At 35.5% G+C, this 26,143-nt stretch overlaps 1 protein-coding gene across 4 annotated transcripts in view; it reads left to right on the top strand.

The window, feature by feature from the left end:
* RAPH1 (Ras association (RalGDS/AF-6) and pleckstrin homology domains 1) overlaps window positions 1–26,143 on the top strand; it is a 94,427-nt gene that overhangs the window by 38,369 nt on the left and 29,915 nt on the right. For 2 of the 4 annotated variants that reach the window (XM_076005835.1, XM_076005837.1), the window contains exons 2-6: window positions 1,772–1,891; window positions 4,997–5,102; window positions 5,718–6,220; window positions 13,777–13,857; window positions 19,489–19,563. In XM_076005835.1, the coding sequence (XP_075861950.1) occupies window positions 1,772–1,891; window positions 4,997–5,102; window positions 5,718–6,220; window positions 13,777–13,857; window positions 19,489–19,563 (885 nt within the window). The remainder of the gene's footprint in view (window positions 1–1,771; window positions 1,892–4,996; window positions 5,103–5,717; window positions 6,221–13,776; window positions 13,858–19,488; window positions 19,564–26,143) is intronic. The other 2 variants (XM_076005836.1, XM_012738914.3) reach the window with 2 other exon arrangements.

The raw sequence follows: 26,143 nt of genomic DNA, 5'->3' as shown, positions 1-26,143 counted from the left end.
CTTACATGTCTCTTAACCTTTTTTTATTTAGAGATAATTTTGTTGACTGCTGCTTTGGGGCTGTAAGATGTCATTTTAGTCCATGTATGTTGCTGCACCAAAATTCCTGAGACGGGGTAATTTATAAAGAACAGAAATTTATTTTCTCACAGTTCTGAAAGCCACAAAGTACAAGATCACTGGTCCGGTGCTTGGTGTCTGCTGAGGGCCTTCTTGCTTCGAAAGAGGAATGAGAGGAAGGCTGTGCCTCACATGGCAGAAGAGTGGAATAGCAAGCTAGCCCGATGCTTCATGAAGCCTTTTATAAGAGCCTTAATCCCATTAACAAGGAAGGAGACTTCATGGCCTAATCACTTCTTAAAGGCCCCACCTCTTAATACTGTCACATAGGGGACACCTAAATTTTGGAGGGGCCTTGATGTGTGTGATCAAGTTGTTATTCGAGATTAAGGATATCTTTTCTAATGGGATGCCCATGTACTGTATAATCTCTGGGGAATTGTTTAAACCAACTGACAGGTTATATTCCAAATATTCCCTAGATCCTAAAATTTGTTTTAGGAATGTGAGCCAAGAGTATTTAATATAACATATAGTGATGATATTCATTGTGTCCCTGGGACAGAAGATGAAGGCAAAGGGTTTATGTTCGGTCAAATTTAGAATATGCTGGTTTTTCTCTTTTAGAAATAAAATTTTGTTGGGTTTTAGTCAGTAACTATGATATTAAGAAATGTAAAATACCTACCATAACTTTGTAAACCAAGGGTTATAATGATTTGCTTACTTGGAAAAAATTTTTTTTAATTTGTCTCCAGTCCAAACCATCCAACTAACATGCCTGCCTGACTATAATTTTTATTTTGGAATATGCTGGTTTAAATAAAGCTAAGCTTTATTTAATGATTTCTCGGGGTTTTTAATATTGAAATTTTATATTAATCAGACCAGTCATTTATGTTATTTTATGTGACTTTACTTCCATCTTTATAAAACAATGTGCATGTTCCATGTCCGGTGTCACATTATTTTATTAATGAGAAGAGGGAAAATAATTTTTTCTTCCAGAGGACTTATACTTGAAAAGTCACCATACACAGGAAATTTTATATATGAATTTAAAAGTTTTCAACTCTGTTTTCTCCTTGGATTTTGTAGAAATTGATAGAGAAGTGAATAAGGTAGAAAAAGAAGACAGGGGAGAAAATGAGGGTAGGATTGGAGGAGGAGCCAATTCAACAGACCACACTAGATGAAAAATTTTGTTTTGTCAAGTTTTCTCTAAATACTCTTGAATACTTGGACTGAGGTTTTGCACAATATATGTTTCTTTGTATCTAAACAGATTTTTATAGAATAAATAAGATAATAACCTGCTGCATTTAATTCTTTTTAAATTGTTTCTTTGTGGTGTTTGGGTGTTACAGCATGTCTTAGTGGAGAAAACTGTGCTATTGTTGTATCCTCTGCTGATTGAAGGGAGTGTTCTGTAATTTTTTTAGTATTGTTACTTGTGATTCTGGTCCTAATCTGATAGTTTGCTTTTCTTTTACAATTTCCTAAAAATTTAAGACTTTATTCCTCATTTCTACTCACTTGTCAACACTGTTTTCATTCTCCATTAAGGACTTCTAATTTTCTTTTGTATTTAATAATATAATTTCTACTTTTGAAGATTCAACTCCAGAGAATTGCAGTATATATCGGAGTATATAGTGCATAATTTTTCCAAGCTAAACCTGTAACTATTTATTCTACACAAATATTTCAGATGGAGCAGCTATCAGATGAAGAAATTGACCATGGTGCTGAAGAGGACAGTGACAAGGAAGATCAGGACCTCGACAAAATGTTTGGAGCCTGGCTTGGGGAACTAGACAAACTCACTCAGGTTAGAAGTAGCGCTTGAAAAATTGGTTGAGGATTTGAAGTCATCACTGTGTGTTAAATGTGCAGACATAAGGATATGGATATAAGTTAAATTTCAAAAATTACTGCTAGAAAGGAAAAATGTTCAGAACATTAACAATAAATGAATAGTCACCCAAGAAGAGAAGATGTTATCTTCTATGGTTATTTTAAGGATGTTTTAAAAGAAATACTTGTGAGAGAGGCTGTGTTCATCTACAGGGATTACTTAATATCTGTTTTATAAATTCAAGATTTTTAGCTAAAAAGTTTTGAGGTCTAAAATTTTAAAGTCTAAATTTCAGCAAACTATTCCATAACTAAGTAAATTTGAACATATTTTGTGACATAAATAATTTCCTCACATGTAAGTATTTTCTATTACATGATTCCACAATACTGACAGAATTCATTCTGGGTTACATTTGAAAACAGTGGCAAAATTTTTTCATTTTACTTTATTGGATCTTGGGTTTAAAAAAATAAAGTGACCTTATCCTCTAAGCTAGGACACTTTTTGGAATAAAAGGATACCATTGGTACTGCCCCAGTTAATATATTGTATTCAGTATATGAAGATGGTTATGTTTATTAAAATAAATTTAACTTCATGGCAATGAGACTGATAGAAAAAAACTTATTTCTCTTTACATAATATCTCTGGGAAGAACATTTCTGTAAAATGAGTAAATATGAGATTCCTTAACCACTTCGGTACCAGTGTCAACTATAGTCGACAGCCACAGATGAACGCGCACAGCCCAGCGTCGACTTTAGCGTTAATAACAAAACTTGACTTTTCTAATTTTTCATTTATCTATCAAAATAAAATTGTGAATATTTAAAAATAACTTAATAAAAACATATGTGTATATATTACCTATTCTGATTTACATTACAAGTAAAGCTGCCTGTAAAGTAAAACAGCTTTCAGTGCTTTAAAGCTTTCCTCATCACACAAGGGCAAAATGAATTTGTCCTCAATGCACAGCACAAACTATCATGCGGACTATGAGTGCCGGCTGTGGGCAAGGTTTCGCTGCTGGTGAGCACTGTACCAAAGTGGTTAAATAATGGAAAAGTATGGTGAGTAAGGTAGAAGCTTAAAGTACTAGGTTGTTTCTGTAGCAGTTGAGAATTGAAACTGATAAACTCTTCATGTAATTCTTACTAGATCATTTTGAAAGACAGACATCTTTGTAACCACAATCTGTTAATACTGAATTTTGGGGAGAATGTTTGCAAATCCTACTAGTATTTCATAGTGATCATTCCCTTCATCTCTAATCAGATGAAGTAACTTTTTTTGTTTGTTTGTTTGTTTTTTGAGATAGAGTTTCACTCTGTTGCCTGGGCTAGAGTGCCATGGCATCAGCCTAGCTCACAGCAACCTCAAACTCCTGGGCTCAAGCAATCCTACTGCCTCAGCCTCCGAATAGCTGGGACTACACGCATGCGCACCACCATGCCTGGCTAATTTTTTTTCTATATTTTTAGTTGTCCAGCTAATTTCTTCCTTTCCTTTCCTTTCCTTTCCTTTCCTTTCCTTTCCTTTCCTTTCCTCCTCTCCTCTCCTCTCCTCTCCTCTCCTCTCCTCTCCTCTCCTCTCCTCTCCTCTCCTCTCCTCTCCTCTCCTCTCCTCTCCTCTCCTCTCCTCTCCTCTCCTCTCCTCTCCTCTCCTCTCCTCTCCTCTCCTCTCCTCTCCTCTCCTTTCTCCTCTCCTTTCTCCTCTCCTTTCTCCTCTCCTTTCTCCTCTCCTTTCTCCTCTCCTTTCTCCTCTCCTTTCTCCTCTCCTTTCTCCTCTCCTTTCTCCTCTCCTTTCTCCTCTCCTTTCTCCTCTCCTTTCTCCTCTCCTTTCTCCTCTCCTTTCTCCTCTCCTTTCTCCTCTCCTTTCCTTTCCTTTTTTAGTAGAGGCGAGGTCTCACTCTTGCTGAGGCTGGTTTCGAAATCCTGAGCTCAAACTATCTGCTCGCCTCAGCCTCCCAGAGTCCTAGGATTACAGGCGTGAGCATCCACGCCCAACCAAGAAGTAACATTTTTTTTTGTCCGAAGTGTTTTATGTCTGTAGTTGCCAAACCATTTTCATTTGATTCTTAGATTTTTTTAAAAAGGTAATTTTGGTATAGAGAAGATGATTAGACCATGCAGTTCTATTCTGGGGGAGAAAGAGGAAATAGAAAATGATGGGGCCACCTGATAAGTGGGGTATCCTTGACCATGCAGTTTTATTGTCCATACTTGGGGGGTGAGGTGAAAAGGAAAGACGGGTAGCTGTCCAGCTGCTCTAGGTAGAGTAGGAACTCCATGATGCCCCACTGCAGCTGACATTTCTACTGGTTTGGTACTTTGTATTTTCTCCTGTATTTTAAGCTGAATTTCTCTGTCATAATATCATTTTTCCTTATTATAGAAAGGTTAAAGAGGAAAAGAGTATTACTTAAAAGGTGGTGAAATAACTTAAAAGTCACCTTACCCCAAAGGGCACTATACTTCTAGCCCTATCACAAGCAGTGTAGCTGGGTTACAGTTTGCTGGTAGAGCTTGAAAAAAACAAGGATATTTCATCATTGTTTGAAGTTGTAGTTGCTCTCTGTTAAGGTCTTTGGTCTCACTGATTTTAAATCCAGAACTGTCCCTTATCTTCAGGGTACCTCATGCCAAAGAATGAGGCTATTCTGGACCAAAAACAAAATCTCTCTGAGGAAAGAAAGAACAGAACTTTCTGCATGGTTTCTTTCTATTTCTTATTTTACCATGTCCATATTCATATACTAGCGTATTTTATAGTGAATTTATGTAAAATGAGGCCAGTCACTGTACTCTATGTATTTGGAAAGATATTTACTCTGAACTATGACATTCTAAAGCCCCTTTAAAAGTAAGCATATATCTAAAAATTAAAATAACTATAACCAAAATAATAATATGAAACAAATGAAATTTTTCCTTAAGGCTATTGCTTAGAAGAACTTTGGTTTTATTAATTATTATGTGGCAATTCACTTAATCATAAAACTAGCTTCATTCATCTTTTTATATAATTGAAGCCTTGAATTTAATATGACTTATTAAACTTTCATTTTTGAAGAGCTTGGATTCTGACAAACCCACGGAACCAGTAAAAAGATCTCCTCTTCGCCAGGAAACAAACATGGCCAATTTTTCTTACCGCTTCTCCATATACAACTTGAATGGTAAGATGTAATTGGAAATAAAATGTTTTTGGTTGATATATTAGTGATTGACAATGTACACAGGTAGAACTCCACAGCAAACTTAACTAAATTGTTGTTTTCGCACTAAAGTCCAGTGAAATTACCTGCAAATTTTAATCAGTTCCTATGGCCTTTATTTCATGTATTCCACTTGTCAACTTTGTGGTATTTGAAATTGACATACCAATCTGTAACTTTTTTAGACTTTTGACTTCTCTTTGCCCTCAGCTCTTTCAGTATTTTAATATCTCTATCAGGGCACTGATCATATTAACAACTTATTAAAGCTTCTGGGAAAAAGTTGCATGGGGGAATGCAACTAAAACCATGAAACAATGTAAGATTTTTATAGTGTTTTTGTCTTTGAACTCATAATTTTATTCTTCCTCTGATTGCTACTAATATTAAAAAGGAACTATTTGTTTTTAAAAATTTTTCTTAATAAAAAAACTGTTAGAAATACTTTATTTGATTGATGTTAGATTCAATAGGATGAATTATTTTGCTTTACCACCTGCATTTATTAACTGACATAATAGAATATACAAATTCTGATAAAGTGTGTTCTAAAAACATGTGTGCTGTTCATTGCAGAAGCTCTGAATCAGGGAGAGACTGTGGATCTGGATGCGCTAATGGCCGATCTTTGCTCTATAGAGCAGGAGCTTAACAGTATTGGCTCAGGAAATAGTAAGCGACAAATCACAGAAACAAGAGCTACTCAGAAATTACCTGCTAGCCGACATACGTCAAAACATGGCACCTTGAAAGCATTATCTTCTTCATCTAATCAAATAACTAAACCTTCCCATGCCAACTACTCCCTGGATGACATCACTGCACAATTAGAACAGGCCTCCTTGAGCATGGATGAGGCTGCTCAGCAATCTGTACTAGAAGATACTAAGCCTGTAACTAATCAGCACAGAAGAACCGCGTCAGCAGGCACTGTGAGTGATGCTGAAGTACGTTCTATTAGTAACTCCTCTCGTTCTAGCATCACTTCTGCAGCCTCCAGCATGGACTCTTTGGATATTGATAAAGTAACACGCCCTCAGGAACTGGATTTGACACATCAGGGGCAGCCAATTACTGAGGTAAATAGAGAAAACTTTTTTTTGTTGTTATTTTAGTGTTAAAATAAAGGAGACATATTAAAGAATGTAATTTTAACTAACTTAGTTCTTCTACACTTAGAATTTGTCAAAGATAACTTCTGAGCTAAGTTTTAAAATTAAAATATACAAGGACTATATTACTAGATATTGCAATGTCACAAACATCTTTATAAGAGGTTTAGTTTCTTTTTTATTCTTGTGACTGGAAGTCCTTGATATTTGGAAGTCCTTAAATTAATATCAGTTGTTTTACATGATTTAAAATATTGTGGCTTGCAAAGCTATTAATAGTTATTAAGCTGATAAGAATTGCTTTTTTGGCTGGGCATGGTGGCTCACGCCTGTAATCCTAGCTCTCTGGGAGGCCGAGGCGGGCGGATTGCTTGAGGTCTGGAGTTCAAAACCAGCCTGAGCAAGAGCGAGACCCTGTCTCTACTATAAATAGAAAGAAATTAATTGGCCAACTGATATATATATAAAAAATTAGCCGGGCATGATGGCACATGCTTGTAGTCCCAGCTACTCGGGAGGCTGAGGCAGTAAGATCACTTGAGCCCAGGAGTTTGAGGTTGCTGTGAGCTAGGCTAACGCCACGGCACTCTCTCTAGACTGGACAACAAAGCGAGACTCTGTCTCAAAAAAAAAAAATTGCTTTTTAATGTATGTTTGTTTTAAAATAAAAACTTGGTCAGGTGCAGTGGCTCATATCTGTAATCCCAGCACTTTGGGAGGTCAAGATGGGAGGATTGCTTGAGGCCAGGAGTTTGAGACCAGCCTGGGCAACATAGTGAGATCCTGACTATATCCAATCATAGTGAGATCTACAAAAAATTGTAAAAATTAGCCAGGCGTGGTGGTATGCACCTATAGTTCCCAGCTACTTGGGAGTCAGAGGTGGAAGGAGCCTAGGGTTTGAGGGTACAGTGAGCTATGATTATGCACTCCAGCCTGGGTGATAGAGTGAGACCCTGTCTCAAAAGGAAATAAAAAATAAAAACTTAAGAAAATTGGTGGGGGCAAAATAAAGACAATCTTTTCAATAAGCTTGTGTTTACTCTTTAATACAGGGTTTAAAAACTCTATGAATAATTAATACTACAGTAAATCTTATAAAACATTATTTATAGAATTACAGAGGAAATTTTAACTATTATTTGACATTATTGATTTTTACCCCAATTGATTTAATTCTTTAGATCAACATTTATCAGTCAGTAACTTCTGGGACCTACCTATGTGCCTAGCTTTGTTCTAATAGGTACTGTAAAGCACAAAAGAAGGATGGATGATGGTGATTTGGAGATAAACTTGAGTTTTATTGCAAAGGAAGTTAGCAAATCATATCTAAAGAATAAATTTTCATTTATTAAAATGAAGACTGGACATGGTTGCTCATGCCTGTAATACTAGCACTTTGGGAGGCTGAGATGGGAGGATCGCTTGAGGTCAGGAGTTCAAGACCAACCTGAGCACAAGTAAGACTCCGTCTCTACAAAAATAGTGAAATTAGCCAGGCATGGTGGTGCACACTACTGTAGTCCCTCCGTGTTTCCCTGAAAATAAGACCTACCCATAAAATAAGACCTAGCAGGATTTCTAAGCATTTGCGCAATATAAGCCCTACCCCAAAAATAAGACCTAGTGATGGACATGGCTATGTAGTGTATCTGCACAACCCATGCATTTTGTCGCAGAGCGGTAAAAAAGACGAGCAGCTCTTCTCATCTGCCCCATGAGAGCTCTGTTGCTCCACATGAGAGATTGGGGCCAATGGTTCTAAAGGAAATAGAGTCACAAGAAATTCAGGATGGAATTCGGGGTTTGGAGAGTTATGATGATGTTCCAGAAGAAGACGACTTAACTATATTTGAATAAATGTAGATTGTTGTACCATACTTAAAAAAAAATAACACATCCCCTGAAAATAAGCCCTAGGGTATCTTCTTGAGGAAAAATAAATATAAGACCCTGTCATATTTTCGGGGAAACAGGGTAGCTACTTGGGAGGGTGAGTCAGAAGGATTGCTTGAGCCCAGGAGTGTAAGGTTGCAGTGAGCTATTGATGATGCCACTGCACCCTAGCCTGGGCAACAGAACGAGACCCTGCCTCAAAAAACTAAATAAATAAAATAATGAAACGTATCTAAGTGGTATATATATTCTGTAGAAAACTTGAAAACTGATTTCTATTTTCTGATACCTGGAAATTATATTTAACTCCAGCTACTTAGTATGTGTCACTTTATGTTTTTTAGATTTATTTACATGCTGGGATATGGGCAATATTTTATTTAGGATGTGCTTTCTTGATCATTGTTTGTTTTGCATATTGATATTACTTCCAGTCATATTACTGTAGTTTGAGTTGGGTCAAGGTGCATGAGGACAGGTTATGAACTAATCACTAAGGATCTTCTAATAACCATTTGTGTGTGTCTGTCTTTATGTAAAATACATCTACTATAAAAGTTCAAACAATATAAGGGCAAATAAAGTAAAAAGTGAAAAGTCCCTCTCTCCCACTCTAAATGGCATCTAGTGACATCCATGGGCAAGGATACCAATAATCAATGGTGTAATATTTAAGACTTTAGTAGAAGGTTCGGTGAGTAAACCAGGCATAAAGAAGGGAGAAGATTATTCCAGTTCTCTGCATGGAGGGCATATACCTGACTGCCAGTGTTAAATTTAGCAGCGCATTTGGGAAAGAAGGATTGGGACATGGGGGTGGTCCTCTATGTTCAGTTAGTGAACTTTATTCTGATCCTTCAAGGTCAGGTTTATCAGTCATCAGCACTATTGACATTTGAGCTAGATAATTTTTTATTGGTAAGGGGCTGTCCTTGGCCTTGTAGAATGTTTAACAGCATCCATGGCCTCTACTCACTAGATGGTCAGTCAGTAGCATATACACCCCCTCCTGCTGTGAAAACTAAAAAGGCCTGCAGAGATTGCTACATGTTCCTTGTAAGGAAAAAAATCAACCCCCATTTGAGAATTATTGCTCTAGGTAGAAAGGGTTAACAGGAAGTCTGAGCCCTTTTTTTCCCATAGCGGATGACCTTGGGTTTTCCTTCTCCTGGCATTCTTTTCCTGAAAATTTACTGGATTAAGGTTAAATATAGAATGCCTCTAGGTAATATTGTTTATTGCAAATTGACCCTTGATTGGTAAGTGCGTATGGACCAGGAGAACTGTCCGTAAAGAACTATATAAGCCTGTGAAAAGACACAGACCTTGATTTCCTGTTGTGCAGTGTAACTCTTGTAGATAAGAATGAATATGTCCGTTGAGGGGCCCTGTAACTTAACCTCATTGGTTGTTACAAGGTACTACTAGTTCCTGTGGAGTATGAAGTATCCCCAAGTCAGGGTGATTTCTGCACTTATCCACATAGTATCCCTTGCAATGAGCTATCACTTAAGTTTTCAAAAAAGTCCCCTGGTGATCTCTATGGACTCTCCATGAAGATGGCATGCCTGATGCCAGCATGCTGTCTTTGTCTTTCTACAGAACTGAGTGAACCTGGTGCCCAGCTATGGTCTGTTGGGTCCTGTGGCTGAATATTAGTTTGTACCTGAGACCACTGCTGGTGGGCGAGTAAAGGAGAGAATCTGGAAACTAACTGCTTTCTTAAATATGTTTTCAACCAATCCTCCTGCTTTTACTTCCACCATTACTTCTGCTGCTGCTTCTGGAGACTTTTGAGGTTACATGATGTAGATCGAGCGCTCCTCTGCTTTTCTTCAGTGTTGGCCTAGCATTCAGCTTTTCATGGTTATGCTAAATTTGGTTACCACTTAGCCATAAACTTTCTAGCTTCCAAAATTTTGTCATTGTCCTCTTGTCATTTAAAAAATACTAATACTAATGCTGTTCTCTGAAGTCTACCAGCGACAGGCACAGTACAGTTTCATATCAGAAAGTGTTCGCCTTTTTTCCCTGCCTTTCTTTTTCTTGGCTTTTGTTAAAATACCGTGTTTCCTGGCATTTCACATATGTCATCTCATTGAAGCCTCATAACTATTCCTTTGGTAAGTGCATTATTCCATTGAAACCAAGACTGAAGAGATTATAAGTACTTCAAATCACTGGGAAGTCTGTATTTGAATTCCAAAACCACATTTGCTTCATGATTTCATTAAAATCTTAAAAATAAAGCAAAGCTGATTATTAAAAATTATTGTTTCCTGAATGTTAAAGAACATTTTAGCATAAAAATATTATCCATAGATACACATAAAATGAATTACAGATTAATTTCAGTCAGTGTTCTTATGAAGTCCATCAGCAATGATCATTTGCTGTTTTTAAAATTAGAATTCATTGTAGTTGAAATAAATTCTCTTTATATTTCTCAACCATTGTGAAATATATTGCAGCTGATTTACTCATCTTTGTGGTACTTTATTCATGTTAACTCATGAAACAACACTTTTCAATAAGACAGCAGTTTGCAAATTTAAATAATAATTGCACATTATAAATTTCGTAAAAAAGAGGGTTTAGTGATTAAAAGTTAATGTTAAGATATACCTTCATATTTATTTTTCTGGTGGAATTTAAATCTTAATGATTTCATTGAATTTGGAATTTTATACATGAAATTGTGTTTTTAAAATGAGAATACTTTTTAAAGCTATTACTATAGTTTATAGCAGACTCAAAGGTTTTTTTCCCCATCATAAGATTTATAAGATTCAGCAAAACCTTTTGCCAAATTCAAAGTTATAGGCCTCAGATTTAAAAAGAGGCTGATGACTTGGTAAAAGCCAGAGGAAAAGTCTAGTTCACATAAACATTTTTAAAACACATTCTTTCTCCTCCCCGACCCCACCACTGACATATGCCCTGATTTTTATTGTGTGTATTTCTTGGAAATCTGTAGAGTTTTTCTTCTCTTCAGAAATAAAAAGTGTTTTTATTTGGTTTTAGATCTATTTTGTTGGGGTCTAAATATGGGTGTGGAAAGCTGGTAAAGGACCTTTTTTTGAATAAGAATAGAAATATATTCATCTGTATTTAAAATTAATAGGGGATATAAAATATAAAAGAAATTATTGTAAAAATATTCAAACATTTAATGTCCAGTAAAAAGAGAGAAATAAAAAGGGGGGGAAGAGAAAATAATAGCAGCTACTATATTGAGTGCTTATTCTATGTTAGTCATTGTGCTTTACATGTCTTAACCCACTGACTCTGTACAACACCTTGTGGAATGGCTACCATTACTTCTATTTTATGATGGAAGGAACAAAGGCAGAGAGTGACTAAATAACTTGCCTAAGAATTTGAACCCAAACAGACTGGTAGTAGAGCTTGTACCACCAGATCTCACTACTTCATCACAGAATTGAAAGACAATAAAGACAAGAGTAGACTGCTTTTAGAGCCAAACTTAGATATAGAACTATGTGGGCAGGAGAAAAAAAGGCAAGGGATTTATGCAGTAACATCCCCATCTTGTGGTGTTTTAGTAGAGTTTTGAGTATTTTCAGTTAAAATTTAATAACTCTAAAAGTTGCTCTAAACTAATAAGTAAATTAAGGCTTAAATAAAATTCAGATGAGGGCTGGCAGTTTCCTACTCTTATAATAATGGTAACTTTATTATCACTGGCTTAATTCTTATAGCAACCTTTGGAGATAAATGCTGTTATTAACCTCATTTTATACATGAGGAAACAGGTTAAATGATAGGTCCAGAATCACATTGCAGGTAAATGGCCAAGCTGGGGCTTGGACCCAGGGTCTGCATTCTTAACCATCTATGGTTATTTTTAATATATTATTTGTGAAAAATGCATACACATCACTAAAAATAAATGTAAATCTATTTTATGAAAACACTAAGGGGTGGTCGTAACCTCCACTTTTTTCTAGTCATAGAGTGTTAGCTATCACAAGGAATGGTTTTATTTGTAACCATTGCTTTGGTATAAGGCCATTTCTTGGTGATGGTTTGGCTTCTATGTTTAGATCAGTGTTTTTCAATGTGTGCCCTCCCATCCCTACCCCAAGGATTCTGGCATGTAAATGGTAGATCATTTTAACATGTTACAGAATCAGTTCAAGAAAGTGGTGGTCCATAACTAATTTCACAGAGATTTGTGGAGAGTTTTTGAAAGATCAATGAGAAATCTTTGAAGACTCTGTAACACAAATGAAAGTTTTTGGAAGTGAGAAAGTTTAGAGCAAAATTTATGTGGAGAATTAACCCTCAAATTTATTTTTTTATGTTTTGAGCACAGCTTTTAGATTTGTGAAAATAGTGATGAAGAGTAGGTAAAGGTTAGATTTAGGGAAGATAATATTTTTTGGTAACAAAATATATATTTAAGTACTCTATGGAAATGGAACCTAATTTACATTAAGTAAACTATATTCTTCCATAATCCATTTTTATCCTTGTTAATGTAACATAAATTAAGTTTTAATCTTTATGTATGTACTGTTCTGTATTGTTTCACTTCACATACATATATCCTTTTTTGGTAAGGGTGTACTGAATTTCAAGAACTATATAGTGTTCCATCATCCTGTTTAACATGGTACACAATCATCTTTTGTTGAATACTTTAGATTTAGATTTTTTTAAAAAATTAAACCAAGAAGCATTTGGAAATATGTAATGGGAGCTTGTACAAGATTAAGAGAATAGATTTTTTTAAACTTTTTATTTTGAAATAATTTTAAATTTATAAAAGCTTGAAAGAACTATTATACAAATAACTCATGAAATTTATTCAGCAGATTTACTAATTTTTAACATTTTTGCCACACTTTATTGTTCTGTCTACATTTTTTTCCGTGAACCGTTAGAGAGTTGGTTACATTTATCATGCTCCTTTAGTCTCTCTTTCCTAAGAACAAAGATATGGCAGTATAGATTTGATAGTTGAGTATCAGAGACTGAAGATATTGGAGGGGAAATGGGTGGGATGTAGGACATGCTTAGCTTTGGAAGGGGAAACAAAGCACATTTATTAACATAGAAGTAGGGGAAAGTATGAGAATACGGATGTAGTTACAGTATACATTTTAGTGATGAAGATCCTCATGATAGGTGGATGTGATTTTCTTAGTAATGGGCGGGAAATGAGGTCATATGAAGAGAGGGAAAAGGGAAGCTAGAAGCCTGAGGAACAAGGGAACTTAGACTTTGAGAGGATGACTTAGCAGAGTGAGGGGAAAAGATTAAGAGTACTGCCAAACAGTGGTCAAGGCCCAGTTGAGGTTTATTAGTATGGATTGATACTGGACATAATGTTTCTACATAGTTTTTCCATAAACTCCATTGTCTAGAAGTTGAGTGAGGTTATCTTTAAATTACCAAGGGTTAGGATCCTCCAGTTCTTACCTTTACAATTTTTGCATAAGAGAACGAAAGGTAATTGCATGCAACTTTTCTTTACTATTTTGTTTCATTACTGTTTTGTTTCATTTCAGTGATCTTTTTCTCTTCCTGCATAGTAATGAGAGCTGCCCTTTTCATCTCCTTTACCTATCATTTTCTTCCTTCCTGCATTTTCACAGCATGCTATTTCTCTGAGATGTTCCAGCAAGCAGGCCAAGCGTCATATTGACTTCACAGAAGAACAGGCTGAGCTGACACCTGTAAGTTCTATAAACATGTCATGGGACTGCTTAAATATCAGTGAAGAGGAATGTATTCATAAGAACTCCAAAAGATGAAACTTTGTCATATAACCTCAATTTTTGAAACAAAAATTAAACCAAACAAAAAAATAAATTAGCAAAGACAAATAAGCAACTTTATGATATTGGGCCATTGATTATTAAAACTCATGGTAAGCCTATATAGGTGGTAGCACATCTGATGTAGAGAATTTTTGTATTGGAACCTGAAACCTAAGGGCTTTTGTAAATTTCTCAAGATATGAACAGACTTAACTATTCTTCAGAACGGCATCAAGTGAAATGATTCTTCTGTGCTGATGCTTAGCTGAAAACCTAGTTTGTTTCTTAAAAAAAATGTATTCTTTGGTCAGTAGTTAACAAATCTGGATGCTTCAGAGTCTGCACTGTCCAATATGATAGCCACTAGCCACATATGGCTATTAAGTACTTACAGTGTGGTTAATCCAATTGAGATATGCTATAAGGATAAAATATACACTGGATTTGAAAGACTTAGGATGAAAAAAAGAATGTAAAAAAAATCGTATTAATATTTTTGTATTAATTACTAGTTAAAATATTTTGGTTAAAGATGAATATTTTAACGTTTGCCTTTGCACTTTTTAAAATTAATGTAGCTATTAGAAATTTTAAATTACACTTGTGGCTTCTATTGTATTTCCATTGGACAGTACTGCTTCAGTCATCTATGAAGCATTAAAAAAAAAACAAACACCTAAATCCCAAAACTCCACCCAGCTGAATTAGGTTTCCTCTAATCTTTCTCCTCTCCTTCCTTCTCTCCCTCCCTCCCTATCTTTTAAAAATACTGGAAATACTGGTAGTAACCCAATGAGTTGATTTCACATCCTCCTAATAGGTTATATCCTGCAGAGTCAAAACCACTTCTCTAACCTCAGCTCTAGCCCCTCCTCCAACATTCCTAAGCATCAACTGCTATAATATTTGCATTGTCATCTATTTTTTCTGCCAAACAGTGGTTTTCAACCTTTTCAATCCCAATACCCCCTTTTTATAACAAATAATTTATAACACCATCTTTATTATCCCAAATGAAATCCATAGATAATAAACCTACTTACATACTTTTTATATGAATGTAATGCCCTAACACCTAATATGAAGTAGAAATAACCAAAAAGTAATTTATAATAAAATACCTATTTCAGTATGTAAATGCTTGGCCATGACCATTCAAAGACAAAGTGAGATCGTCAAACCATTTATTACCAAAACTTTGGATTTAAGGGAAGTGAGAAGGTCAGAGGTCTTTTTTTTTTTTTTTTTTTTTTTGGCAAAAAATACAGGAAAAACAGCAGAGGCCAGGCACAGTGGCTCATGCCTATAATCCCAGCACTTGGAGTTAAGGGGAGGATTGCTTGAAACTAGCCTGGGCAACATAGCAAGACCCCATCTCTACAAATAAAAAATGTTAAAAGGAACAGCAGAGATATAAGCAGACCTCAGAATTAAAACATATTACAAGCTGGGCGCGGTGGCTCACGCCTGTAATCCTAGCTCTTGGGAGGCTGAGGTGGGCGGATTGCTCAAGGTCAGGAGTTCAAAACCAGCCTGAGCAAGAGCGAGACCCCGTCTCTACTATAAATAGAAAGAAATTAATTGGCCAACTGATATATACATAAAAAATTAGCCGGGCATGGTGGCTCATGCCTGTAGTCCCAGCTACTCAGGAGGCTGAGGCAGAAGGATCGCTCGAGCCCAGGAGTTTGAGGTTGCTGTGAGCTAGGCTGACGCCATGGCACTCACTCTAGCCTGGACAACAAAGCGAGACTCTGTCTCAAAAATAAATAAATAAATAAATAAAACATATTACAATAAATGGTAGCAGACATGACCATATGCTTGTATATGGTAAGAGAAAAAGGGAAATAACTTTAACTGAAGTAGGGATAATATGCTAAGACAATTTACAGTCAAATTAGAGAAAATAGGAACATACAAAATTCTTACAAGTAGGATGAGTTTATTTATAATTTTAGTGACAGAATCATTCCCAGCATTATAATGTGGAATGTGGTAGTGATAAAAATGATTTCGATATTTGCTTTTTTATAGTGTAGATTTCTCATTGTGCTATAAATATTTTAAGTAAGACAGTAATATGAAATATTTTTAAACTTTTATTAATGAAGATCTTTAAATAAATTAATATTTTATTAATAAAAATTATATTAAGTGAAATTCTTACATTTCATCTGTTTTCATTAATTTAATATTATTTAGTCCTCAATTCCATTAAAAGGAATTTCATATCTCTTCTGTCATTTACTTACTTACATGTGACAGAGTGCACACTGATACTGCCAGTTGTGGTACTGGCAATGCTTGCTTCAAGCTAGTTTCTCATTGGTGAAATGATTTTCCAGCATTATGAACAGTTTCTTGTAACTTCTGAACAAAAGAAAGTGCAGATTTCCCTCAATTTATTTTATGGGGTAATAGCATTCCTGGAAAATTTTTTTAATATTAAAATTATACAAAATATTTTTATGTGGAAAATGGAGTAAGTTGGTTTCTAAGTTCAGATTATTATAAACACAATTTCCCATCTATACGATTTTCCATATGAGAAAATTAAAAATGTTGGATGTGGGACTTTTGTTGTTACTATGTGACATTATTCCATGCTTGCAAGGCATCTAGCATTTCTGACTTCCCTCCCAATAAATACCTGTAACTCTCCCTCTGCTCTTCATTCCGACAGCTCAAAATGTCCTCAGCAGTTTCTGAAATTCCTCATTGAGGACAGCACCACTCTCTTGAGAACCAGTATTTGCTCTCTGTCTTTACCCCCTTAATCCCCACCAGCAGCCTCTTTCTCATCTTCCAGAACTATGAGGTTTTTCAGAGTGATTAATACTTTACTAAGCCCCTAATTTGGGGTTAGGTACTTACCTCCTGCTTGCTCACATACCACTTAGCGCACTGTATTATAGTTGCCAGTTGGTCCGTATCTCCCTATTACAGTGAATAACATCCCTCTTGCATCCTTTTCCAGTAACCAGTTTCACCCCACCTCTACCCCTTCTTTCTAAAGAGCAAGGGATTCTAGGAGCAATGTATGACTGATTTCAGTGGGAGAATATAAATAAAGAAGGCATTTCTTGAAAGAAGGAGTTTGCTGCTTCTGGTTTCTAGATGTTTTGCTACACATACTTGTAGTTTAGATAGAAGGAACCTGGAGATGTGGCCTCCCTCCTTGCTAGTGACTAAGGAGTAAAATAGCTACATGACTGTCCAAGTAGGACATAATTTATGATCATGTTTAGCTGTTGTTTTGGGTCTTATTTTTTAAATGTGGCATATTTGGGGTCACCAACTATAATTACCCCTTATTTTAAACTAATTAAATATTTTAATATTTCAAAATGGACAATTTCTGAGTTTTTAAGCAAATACAAATAAGTATCATTGCCTCTTACTGATCAAGTTATCAGTTTTTTAATGACTTGAAGTCTTGAGGGTGGTACAAGTTTGCGAATTGATTAAACCTTGTAAGGTTTTTTTTAGAGCTTAAATTTGAGTTTGATGTCTGAAATTACATTTACTGAATCAGTTTGTTTTGATGGCCTGAGGCAGATTTTATTTTTTAAAATTTGAAATATTATCTGAATATAGATATCCTCATTTGGGGATCTTATTCTGAAAATGTAATCTTTATGACTAAGATAAATAGTAAGTTCTCAAGAAATTTCTTGACATACATGTTAACATGTTATATATGTTTTACATATTCATGTAACAATACTTTTTTTTCCTATAACATATAAATAGCCAAAAATGAATGGCAGTAAGACCAATGAAAGTTATAGTTGCTCTTTTTAATTGTGTTTTTCATCTTTTGTCCTTCCTAATTTTCCCTCTGGTCTTGGGTGATGGTTAACCTCAATCTAAATTGAATTTTCAAAATTTCTGCTTACCCTAGTGTCTTTAAAGATGAACCAAATGGTCTTTACTTTTAGGAGGACCATACCATCTAGGTAAATGAGGACCTAGGAATAATTTTCTCTGTTCTTGTAATTGTTTCATCTTGTTAGTGCTAATCTTAGTGAATATGTCCAATTTTTTTTAAACCTTAGGTTTCTTTCCTTTTTTTTTTTTTTTAAGGAGTGAGGGGGCAGATATGCTTGTAAAGTTCTTAACTTTATAAGCTGAGTTAAAATACAACTTTAAAAATGCAGGCAGTGAAATATGATATAGCAAACTCAATGTGGTGTAGATGTGAGCAAAGATTAACTTAATGTCTTCTGTAACAATATTTCTAATCTTGAAGTAGTGTGTTTAATCATCTATAGTCATGTACTAAGAGTGGGTGCTGCTTCAGTATTTATTTACTTAAGTTTTCTCCAAAAAACATGTCAAGATTAACTTGATATACAGTTAATTTATAAAATATAACATTATAGAATATTTTCTATAACTTTACTCAGCTGTGTCATGATTTAAGACAATCATTGTTTTAAATAGTGATTAGTAACTACATAGAGTTAAACAAAATGAATACTAATTCAGAATTTTTTAGGGACAGGCAGAACTGAATTACATGTATGTCAAAACAGCTGCAATCTAAGGATAAACAAATGCTGGACATGGTAGCTCACACCTGTAATCCCAGCACTTTGGGAGGACAGAAGTTCAAGATTACAGTGAGCTCCAGTGGTGCCACTGTACTCTAGCCTGGGCAACAGAGCAATACCCCATCTCAAAAAAGAAAAAAAAAGAAAATAAGTTTTTAAATATATAAATATGAATACAATATAGTTACATAAACTTACAACATGTTACTCAGAATTTGTTAAGGGGGAAAATGATAGCGACTAAGTTATTCACAAATCATTTTATGAAAGCATTAATCACTTAAATTAACTTAAAGGCTCAACACTTCTTAATATATTGTTTATGTCATTCATTTGCTATGCAAGTCCTTTACTGTGCAATGTTTTCCTATTAGTATTCTGACATAATGAGTGGATTAATAAAATTTTACTGAAAATAGGTGTATCCACCAGGAAAAATATTGATGGGTAATTTTTCCTCTTTGGTGTAGCTATCATTGAATTGATGAGAAATACTTGCGGAAGGTTTTTAAATGATATAGTCTTATTCATCATCAGAATATAGCTATTTAAAGCTAGGAAGGTCTTGTAACGGCTTTAACAAGAGGAAGAAATATGTTTAGTCATTGGTCTGTGACATGCATTTATTTGTGCTCTGTGCACAGCACTCACAAACACTAGCCCAAAAGGCAAACAGGCTCTGTGCTCTTTGCACATACTATGTATTAATATTTTCCCAAAGAGCCAGGGATCAGCAGGAGTCAGCTGGTACTCCCCAACAGGCATAGATGGTTCTTTATCTCCCCTTTCTTCTCTTTTCTGTTGTTTTTTTTTTTTTTCTTTCCTTTTTTTTTTCTTTTAATTTTTTGTGGACATATTTCATGTACTTTAGGGAAAAAATATGAGATTAATTATCATTCTTGCTTTGTCTAAACACATAAAACCTCTACTGACTTCTATTATTGCTTTTTTTTCTCTCTCTCTCTTTCTCTCTCTTTTTCTACACAAGCACTCCTATCTGGACAGGGAAACCTCCCTTCTTCTGAGAAACATTGCAGGAAAACCTTCTCATTTGCTGACCAAGGTGATACTTCTTTCCACATGCATGTAACTATTTACTGCCTTGTAGGTAGAATATAATTTCTGTTTTTGATTGTACGCTCGGATTATTGCTTTCTTATTTCAGCACCATTGTCCTTAATAGAGATACTTTTCTCTTACTGAAGGTAATTATTTACTAATCCTAATGATTTCCAGACAATATTGAAAGTAGAAAATATTTTCAGTAATTTTCACTAGTTTTTAAACTTGTAAATGCCTGATAGTCTTTCCAGGTATGTTGCACTTTTTCTTGTTTAACACTGTATTGCATTTTAAAGTCTAAAAAACACTGCTTTAATTTCAACTTTTACTACTATTGTTTATCCATACTGTGAGTTTCTTTAGCAAATTTTTCTTCCTAATTCTTGTTTATATCATCACCTCCTTGTTTAATTAAAAGTTATTCATATTAAACAAAATATTAGTTTATATTAGTCAAATTGGAAGAGAAGGCTAAAATTTTAATTTCTCAGTTCTCTGCCCTCAAAATAGTTTGAATCAGGCCGGGCGCGGTGGCTCACGCCTGTAATCCTAGCTCTCTGGGAGGCCGAGGCGGGCGGATTGCTCAAGGTCAGGATTCGAAACCAGTCTGAGCAAGAGCGAGACCCCGTCTCTACTATAAATAGAAAGAAATTAATTGGTATATATATATATATATAAAATTAGCCGGGCATGGTGGCGCATGCCTGTAGTCCCAGCTACTTGGGAGGCTGAGGCAGAAGGATTACTTGAGCCCAGGAGTTTGAGGTTGCTGTGAGCTAGGCTGACGTCACGGCACTCACTGTAGCCTGGGCAACAAGTGAGACTCTGTCTCAAAAAAAAAAAAAAAAAATAGTTTGAATCAGTTCAACTAGATTTTCATTGGGCTAGTATTTTATATCAATCTAAAATATTTTAGCCATTATCATCATTAATTAGAGAATAATAGAATAGGAAAGCTTATTAGCTTTCTACCTCTTTTCAAGTCGTGGTTTTTTTTAAATTGGCTTATTTAATATTAAATTCAAGAATCAGACTTGCTTATAGTTTCTGAAGAATATACATAGTAATTATGGGTAATTTCTCTAAGTTGGTATTATTGTATCTGAGTTTTATTTATTTCTTTGTGAAAGAAGATGATAGACTGAAATTATTATCTCCCCCAGAAGCAGCTCAAAGAAAAGATGCTTTAACAAAGTCAGCAGTGGGACCCTTTCTCTTACCTGAGCTTTGAGCAGGTTTATGACTGGCAGTAGAAGCTTCTAAAGATAAATGTAGACTTCTAAGCAGGTTATAGCCACATACTTTATAATCATAGCAAAGCTGTTCTTTCCTTTTCTTCAGCACTCCACTCTTCTCTATATTCTCTCTTTGTCCACACTCATAGCTTCAACCAGGATCTCTATTCTAGATAGATCTCTTCCCAAGAATACATTTCCAGATAGCTGTTAGGTGTTTCCTGGAAGATCACTGGCACCTTAAATCCCACAAGTGTTTAGCTTCCTTACCTACACTCTCTCTGGGCCCTTCAATTTATATCTATCTTCTTCTTTTGATGTTTCTATTTCTGTTTAGGATGTGCCATTCTCCTAATCCCCCAGGTTTAAGCTTACTGGTCGTCCATGGCACCTTTATTCCTCTCATTTAATATCTCAGATCTCTGATGAAGCTTGTCATAATCTGCAGGATTTATTGAGCTTGCCCATCCACTCTGTTCCCATTAGCACTGCCCCACTACAGGTACCCTCTTATCTCTTACCGGAGCTACTACCGTTGTCTCTTTATTCTTGCCTGTCCCTCTTCTAGTCCTTTTTGAACACTGCTCTCAAATTAAGTTTAACATTTTACCTTTTCCATTGCTTATTTATTCAACAGTATTTATTCAGCCATGCACTGTACTGGGAGGCGGGATACTACATTGTGTAAAATGGACATATTCCCCACTCTCAGGAGCTCTGCTTATGAAGATAGATAATAAACATTGACAAGCAAGCATGCAAAAAAATTCAAAATCATGTTAAGTGCTACGAAGGAAATAAGGTAAAGGAGTAGAGAACACTGGGGAAATAAGAGAGGAACATTTCACTTAGATGGCGATCAGAAAAGGCATTCATAAGGGGGTGACATTTAAGCTAAAGCCTAGAGGATACAAAGAAGCCAGCCTGCAGGTGAAGGGAGTGTTCCAAGTACATAGGCCAAGGGAGAAGGAGCTTGGCATGTTTGAGAAGCTGAAAACAGACCATGTTGCCAGAGCCACCCATAGTTATGTGAAAGAACAAGTGTCTTGATTTGTGTTTGGAGAGCTAGGCAGGAGCCAGATCATTCAAGCCATACTAAGCCATTTTTATTTTTCTATAAATGCAGCAGGGAACTATTGAAAAGAGTAACTTTATTCATCCATTCAACAGATATTTACTAAGTACCTACTATGTGCCAGACAATGTTTATGTACCTGGAGATGAAGCAGTGAACAAAACAAAGTTCCTACCACAGGGAGAATTGTTCTTTGCAAGTCAGTAACTTCTCATCTGCCTAACCCAAAAGACAGCACTGCCAACTGCAGTATCAAAGGCATTCCTGCCCACATCTTATCTTCTCCCATTACCCAAATGGTGGCATTGGTGTATGTGGCCAACATCTAGCACTAACTACTTCCTGTATAGCACTCTGCTTATTTGCAGCAAGAAATTTGCACAGGAATGTGATTTAGCAGCATAGAACCATAGAACCTAAACATTTAAGGTAGAACGGGATGGAGTTCATGGAGGAGGTGACAGAAATTTCTAGGCAACCCAAGCCATAGGGGCCTCTCAGATGAGCCTTAGTTCCAGTGCTGGTGTCAGTGCTCTCTCTGCTAGTGCACCTGGCTGTTTTGAAGTTAAAATGAGTGTATACCTCTTATATGCCACCTGTGTGGTCTGGCTCCCTTTACCTGAAGAGCATAGTGCCCAGTTCCTGACCCCTCCTCTGATATATCTGATGAAAACAGTAGAGCCCACACTCTTCCACATCAGGACAGTGTAACACCTGATAGTTAATACATAATAGAATGAACACAGTAGCACTTAGGCCAGATCAACAAAGGGAATGGGGGTTTTCCATCATTGATCCAGTTGTCACTGTACTGCTGTTAATGAAATAGTCATCACATATAAGTTCTGAGCCAGGAGCCTCTGCTAAAACAATGCTAACCAGTGTTTTCTCAGAGTGGCAGTAGGGCACAGGACTATTTTATAAACAGAGCAGTGGGCAAAGGACATATTGCTGATCTGCTACCCTTTAATTGCTGGTGCTATGCTGAAGGCCTTCACTCCTGACCTGGTACAGTGTATCAGCCTTTGTCCCTCTTTACTCCTTTACCCTGTTTTACTTTTTTTCCATAGGACTTACCACTCACTGACACATTACACATCCATTTCTATGTTGTCTTCTTAGACTTAAATGTAAACTCCTTGAGAGCAGGAACTCTTGTACTTAAACCAAACCTGGCACATAGTCTCAACAAACATCCGTCAAATAAAAGCATGTTTTTTTAGTAACCACCAAAGTTTAAGAACTGTTCTAATGTTAACCACCATTTTATTTGCTTCAGAGAAGTTATTAAAATGTTATTACATTGCTTAATATCTTTTATTTTTGACAAGCAGATTTTATTTACTAGTATCCCATAAGTTTAAGTTATAGCACTTAAGGACAAAAGAAAATGACGTTATAGTGGAAAGAGCAACTAGTTAGTCATTTGGTAACTACTTGTATGATTTGGAAAGGTAACAGTCTTTCTGAGCCTTAGTTAATTGGTACAATGGATATAATAATAATGTTGGCCTTGCATTATTGTTGTAAATTAAATGAGATACCGTGTGTAACATGCTTCACCGTGTGGCAAGTTTTAGGTGTTCAGTTAATGTTTTTACTGAGAGTCTATCAGTTTCATGATTTCTTCATGGGAAATAAACTACAGTCTTCATTCGATATCCATGGGGGATTGTTTCTAGGACCCCCATGAATACCAAAATCTGCCATACTCAAGTCCCATAGTCGGCCCTGTGAAACCCACAGACACAAAAAGTCAGCCTTCTGTATGTTCAGATTTCCCATCCACGAATACTGTATTTTCCTTTCATGTTTGGTTGTGGATGCAGAACCCACTGGTTTAGAGGGCCAGCTGTATGTATTGAGAAAAATCTGTGTATAAGTGGACTTGCACAGCTCAGACTGTGTTGTTCAAGAATCAACTGTAATTAACTATAGTTGTTACTATTAGTATTTTGGTTCTAAGCAGTGCTATGTAATCGAGCACTATTTAAACTGTCACTCCAAGTTCTGTTTGAATCATTTTAATTTACACTACTTTTTTGTTGAAAGCTATGAAATAAACTAGATCCTAAAGAAAGTGTTAACCACTATTTAGCCCCTTAATTTCAATTAGGTTTGTTCTGAACCCATAGAGCCTTAATTTCTAAGTTGAAGGAATTCACTAGCCATCTCTTAGCAGCTGTAACTCTTTCTCTAACTATTCTAATTTTTACACCGTAGAGAATGTTCTAACACTTTGTATCCACAGCATTGGCTTTCATTTAATCATAAGATCTTCACCCAGTTTTTGTCCTTTATGTGAATTTGAGGAGGCTTGGCATTTGATGGTTATTGATAGCCACACAGGAGTTTTTCAATAGAAAATGGGTTGTCTCTTGCTCTTTTAAGAGACGAGGTAGGAGAGACAGTTACGTTTGTATTATATGTATGAAGTATCTTTTACTTATGTTTAGGATAGAGACAGCATGGAAGAAAGGAACAGTGAAAAGATACAGGGCAAAAGACTTAAGACCTGAGTTTGTCAGAACATGAGTGAGATGAATAAAGCTTTGTCGTTTGCTCTAAATTTGGGCTGCAGACATTGAACATAGATTTGCATTGTCTTTATATATAAAGTAGTAGAGGTCTTCTAAGTATATAAACCGAACACATCAGCAAACATTTCTTGATCTTTATTGTATAGCACTGTATGAGTACAGGACAATTTCTTTTTTTCCCAGGTTGTTATGGTTAAAAGATACGGTTATAAGGAACAGCTTATTACCCACAGCAAACATAAGATACTATGAATCTTGCTATTTGATATAAATATTTTCATTATAGTTTTGCTACAGTGATGGTGACATTCAGACTCTAAAAGATAAGTTCTGTTTCTTCAAAAAGCTTCTAACAAGGATTATTCTTTAATAAAACTGGAGAAGAATAAACTAAAATTTGCCTATGTTTTAATTAAACTGGTTCTTATATTCAAATTTGATACTGTTTTAACACAGATCAATTTATGTAACTATATAGCACTTTGAGCAAAGGAAAAAATAGCTGAATTTGGATTTGTTAAAATAACCCCCACCTACCTGCTTTACATAAAAAATTTCTTATTGGTGGTTGGGAAATCTAATTGGTTTAATGTATTTTAATGTTTGCACAAGTCTTTTGTTTGTTTATTCCTTAAATCCATTGTGTCAGTTCTTTTCCTGTTAGCCTGTGGAGCAGGAACTGATCTGTGAATTTAGCACATTGACTGCCACACTGAAAAAAAATTTTTTTCCTTGGGGCCGTGGTGTTTTATTATGAAAATAGAATAAAAACTTCAAAAACAATCCTTTCTAATTTAATGAAAAATTTGTCATTTTTTGTTTTCTGTGCATGACTTACATGCAACTAGAGAAATAGTTCCACATGGCTCCCAAGGTAAAGAGACATATGAGTTACATATGTTTCATGAGGCCTCGGGCTCAAAACTAGTGTGAGTTAAATACAGCTCACATGGTAGTTAATCTTAATCCTATAATTGAATGACTTTTTATGTCAGTGCTTCAAAAGATAGCACCAGTTGTATTCTATTGTATTTGACAAATAATATGCTAAAGTGAAATGAGAGTATGAAAATGTGTTTTTGTATTTGTAACCAATATCAAAGTGTAATATTTAAATTATTACATTCCTTTTTTTAATAGACTTTATTTTTTTGAACAGTTTTAGTTTACAACAAAATTGAGCAGAAAATACATATACCTCCTGTTTCCCCATCCCCAACAACCTCCCCCACTGTGGACACCCACACCACAGTGGAACATTTGTCACATTCAACAAACTTACACTGATACATCATTATCACCCCAAAGTCCACAGTTTACATTAAGGTTCTCTCTTGCTGTTGTACATTCTATGGATTTTGACAAATACATATAATGATATGTATTCACCATTATAGTATCATACAGAATAGTTTCACTGCTGTAAAAATTCTCCGTGCTCTGCCCTATTCATTCCTCTTTCCTCCTTAACCCCTGGCAACCACTGATCTTTTAATTGTCCTCATAGTTTTGACTTTTCCAGAGTATCTTATGGTTAGAATTATACACCAACTAGCTTTTTCAGATTGGCTTCTTTCACTTAGTAATATGCATTTGAGATTCCTTCATGTCTTTTTGTGGCTTGATAGCTCATTTCTTTTAAATGTTGCATAATATTCCATTGTCAGGATGTACCACAGTCTGTTTATCTGTTTACCTATTGGACGACATCAGACATCTTTGTTACTTCCA

Source organism: Microcebus murinus, chromosome 8, assembly GCF_040939455.1.
Source record: "Microcebus murinus isolate Inina chromosome 8, M.murinus_Inina_mat1.0, whole genome shotgun sequence".
In the NCBI taxonomy this organism is placed as follows: domain Eukaryota; kingdom Metazoa; phylum Chordata; class Mammalia; order Primates; family Cheirogaleidae; genus Microcebus; species Microcebus murinus.
The sequence above is the reverse complement of the archived record's forward strand: the minus strand, read 5'-3'. Positions and strand labels throughout refer to the sequence as shown.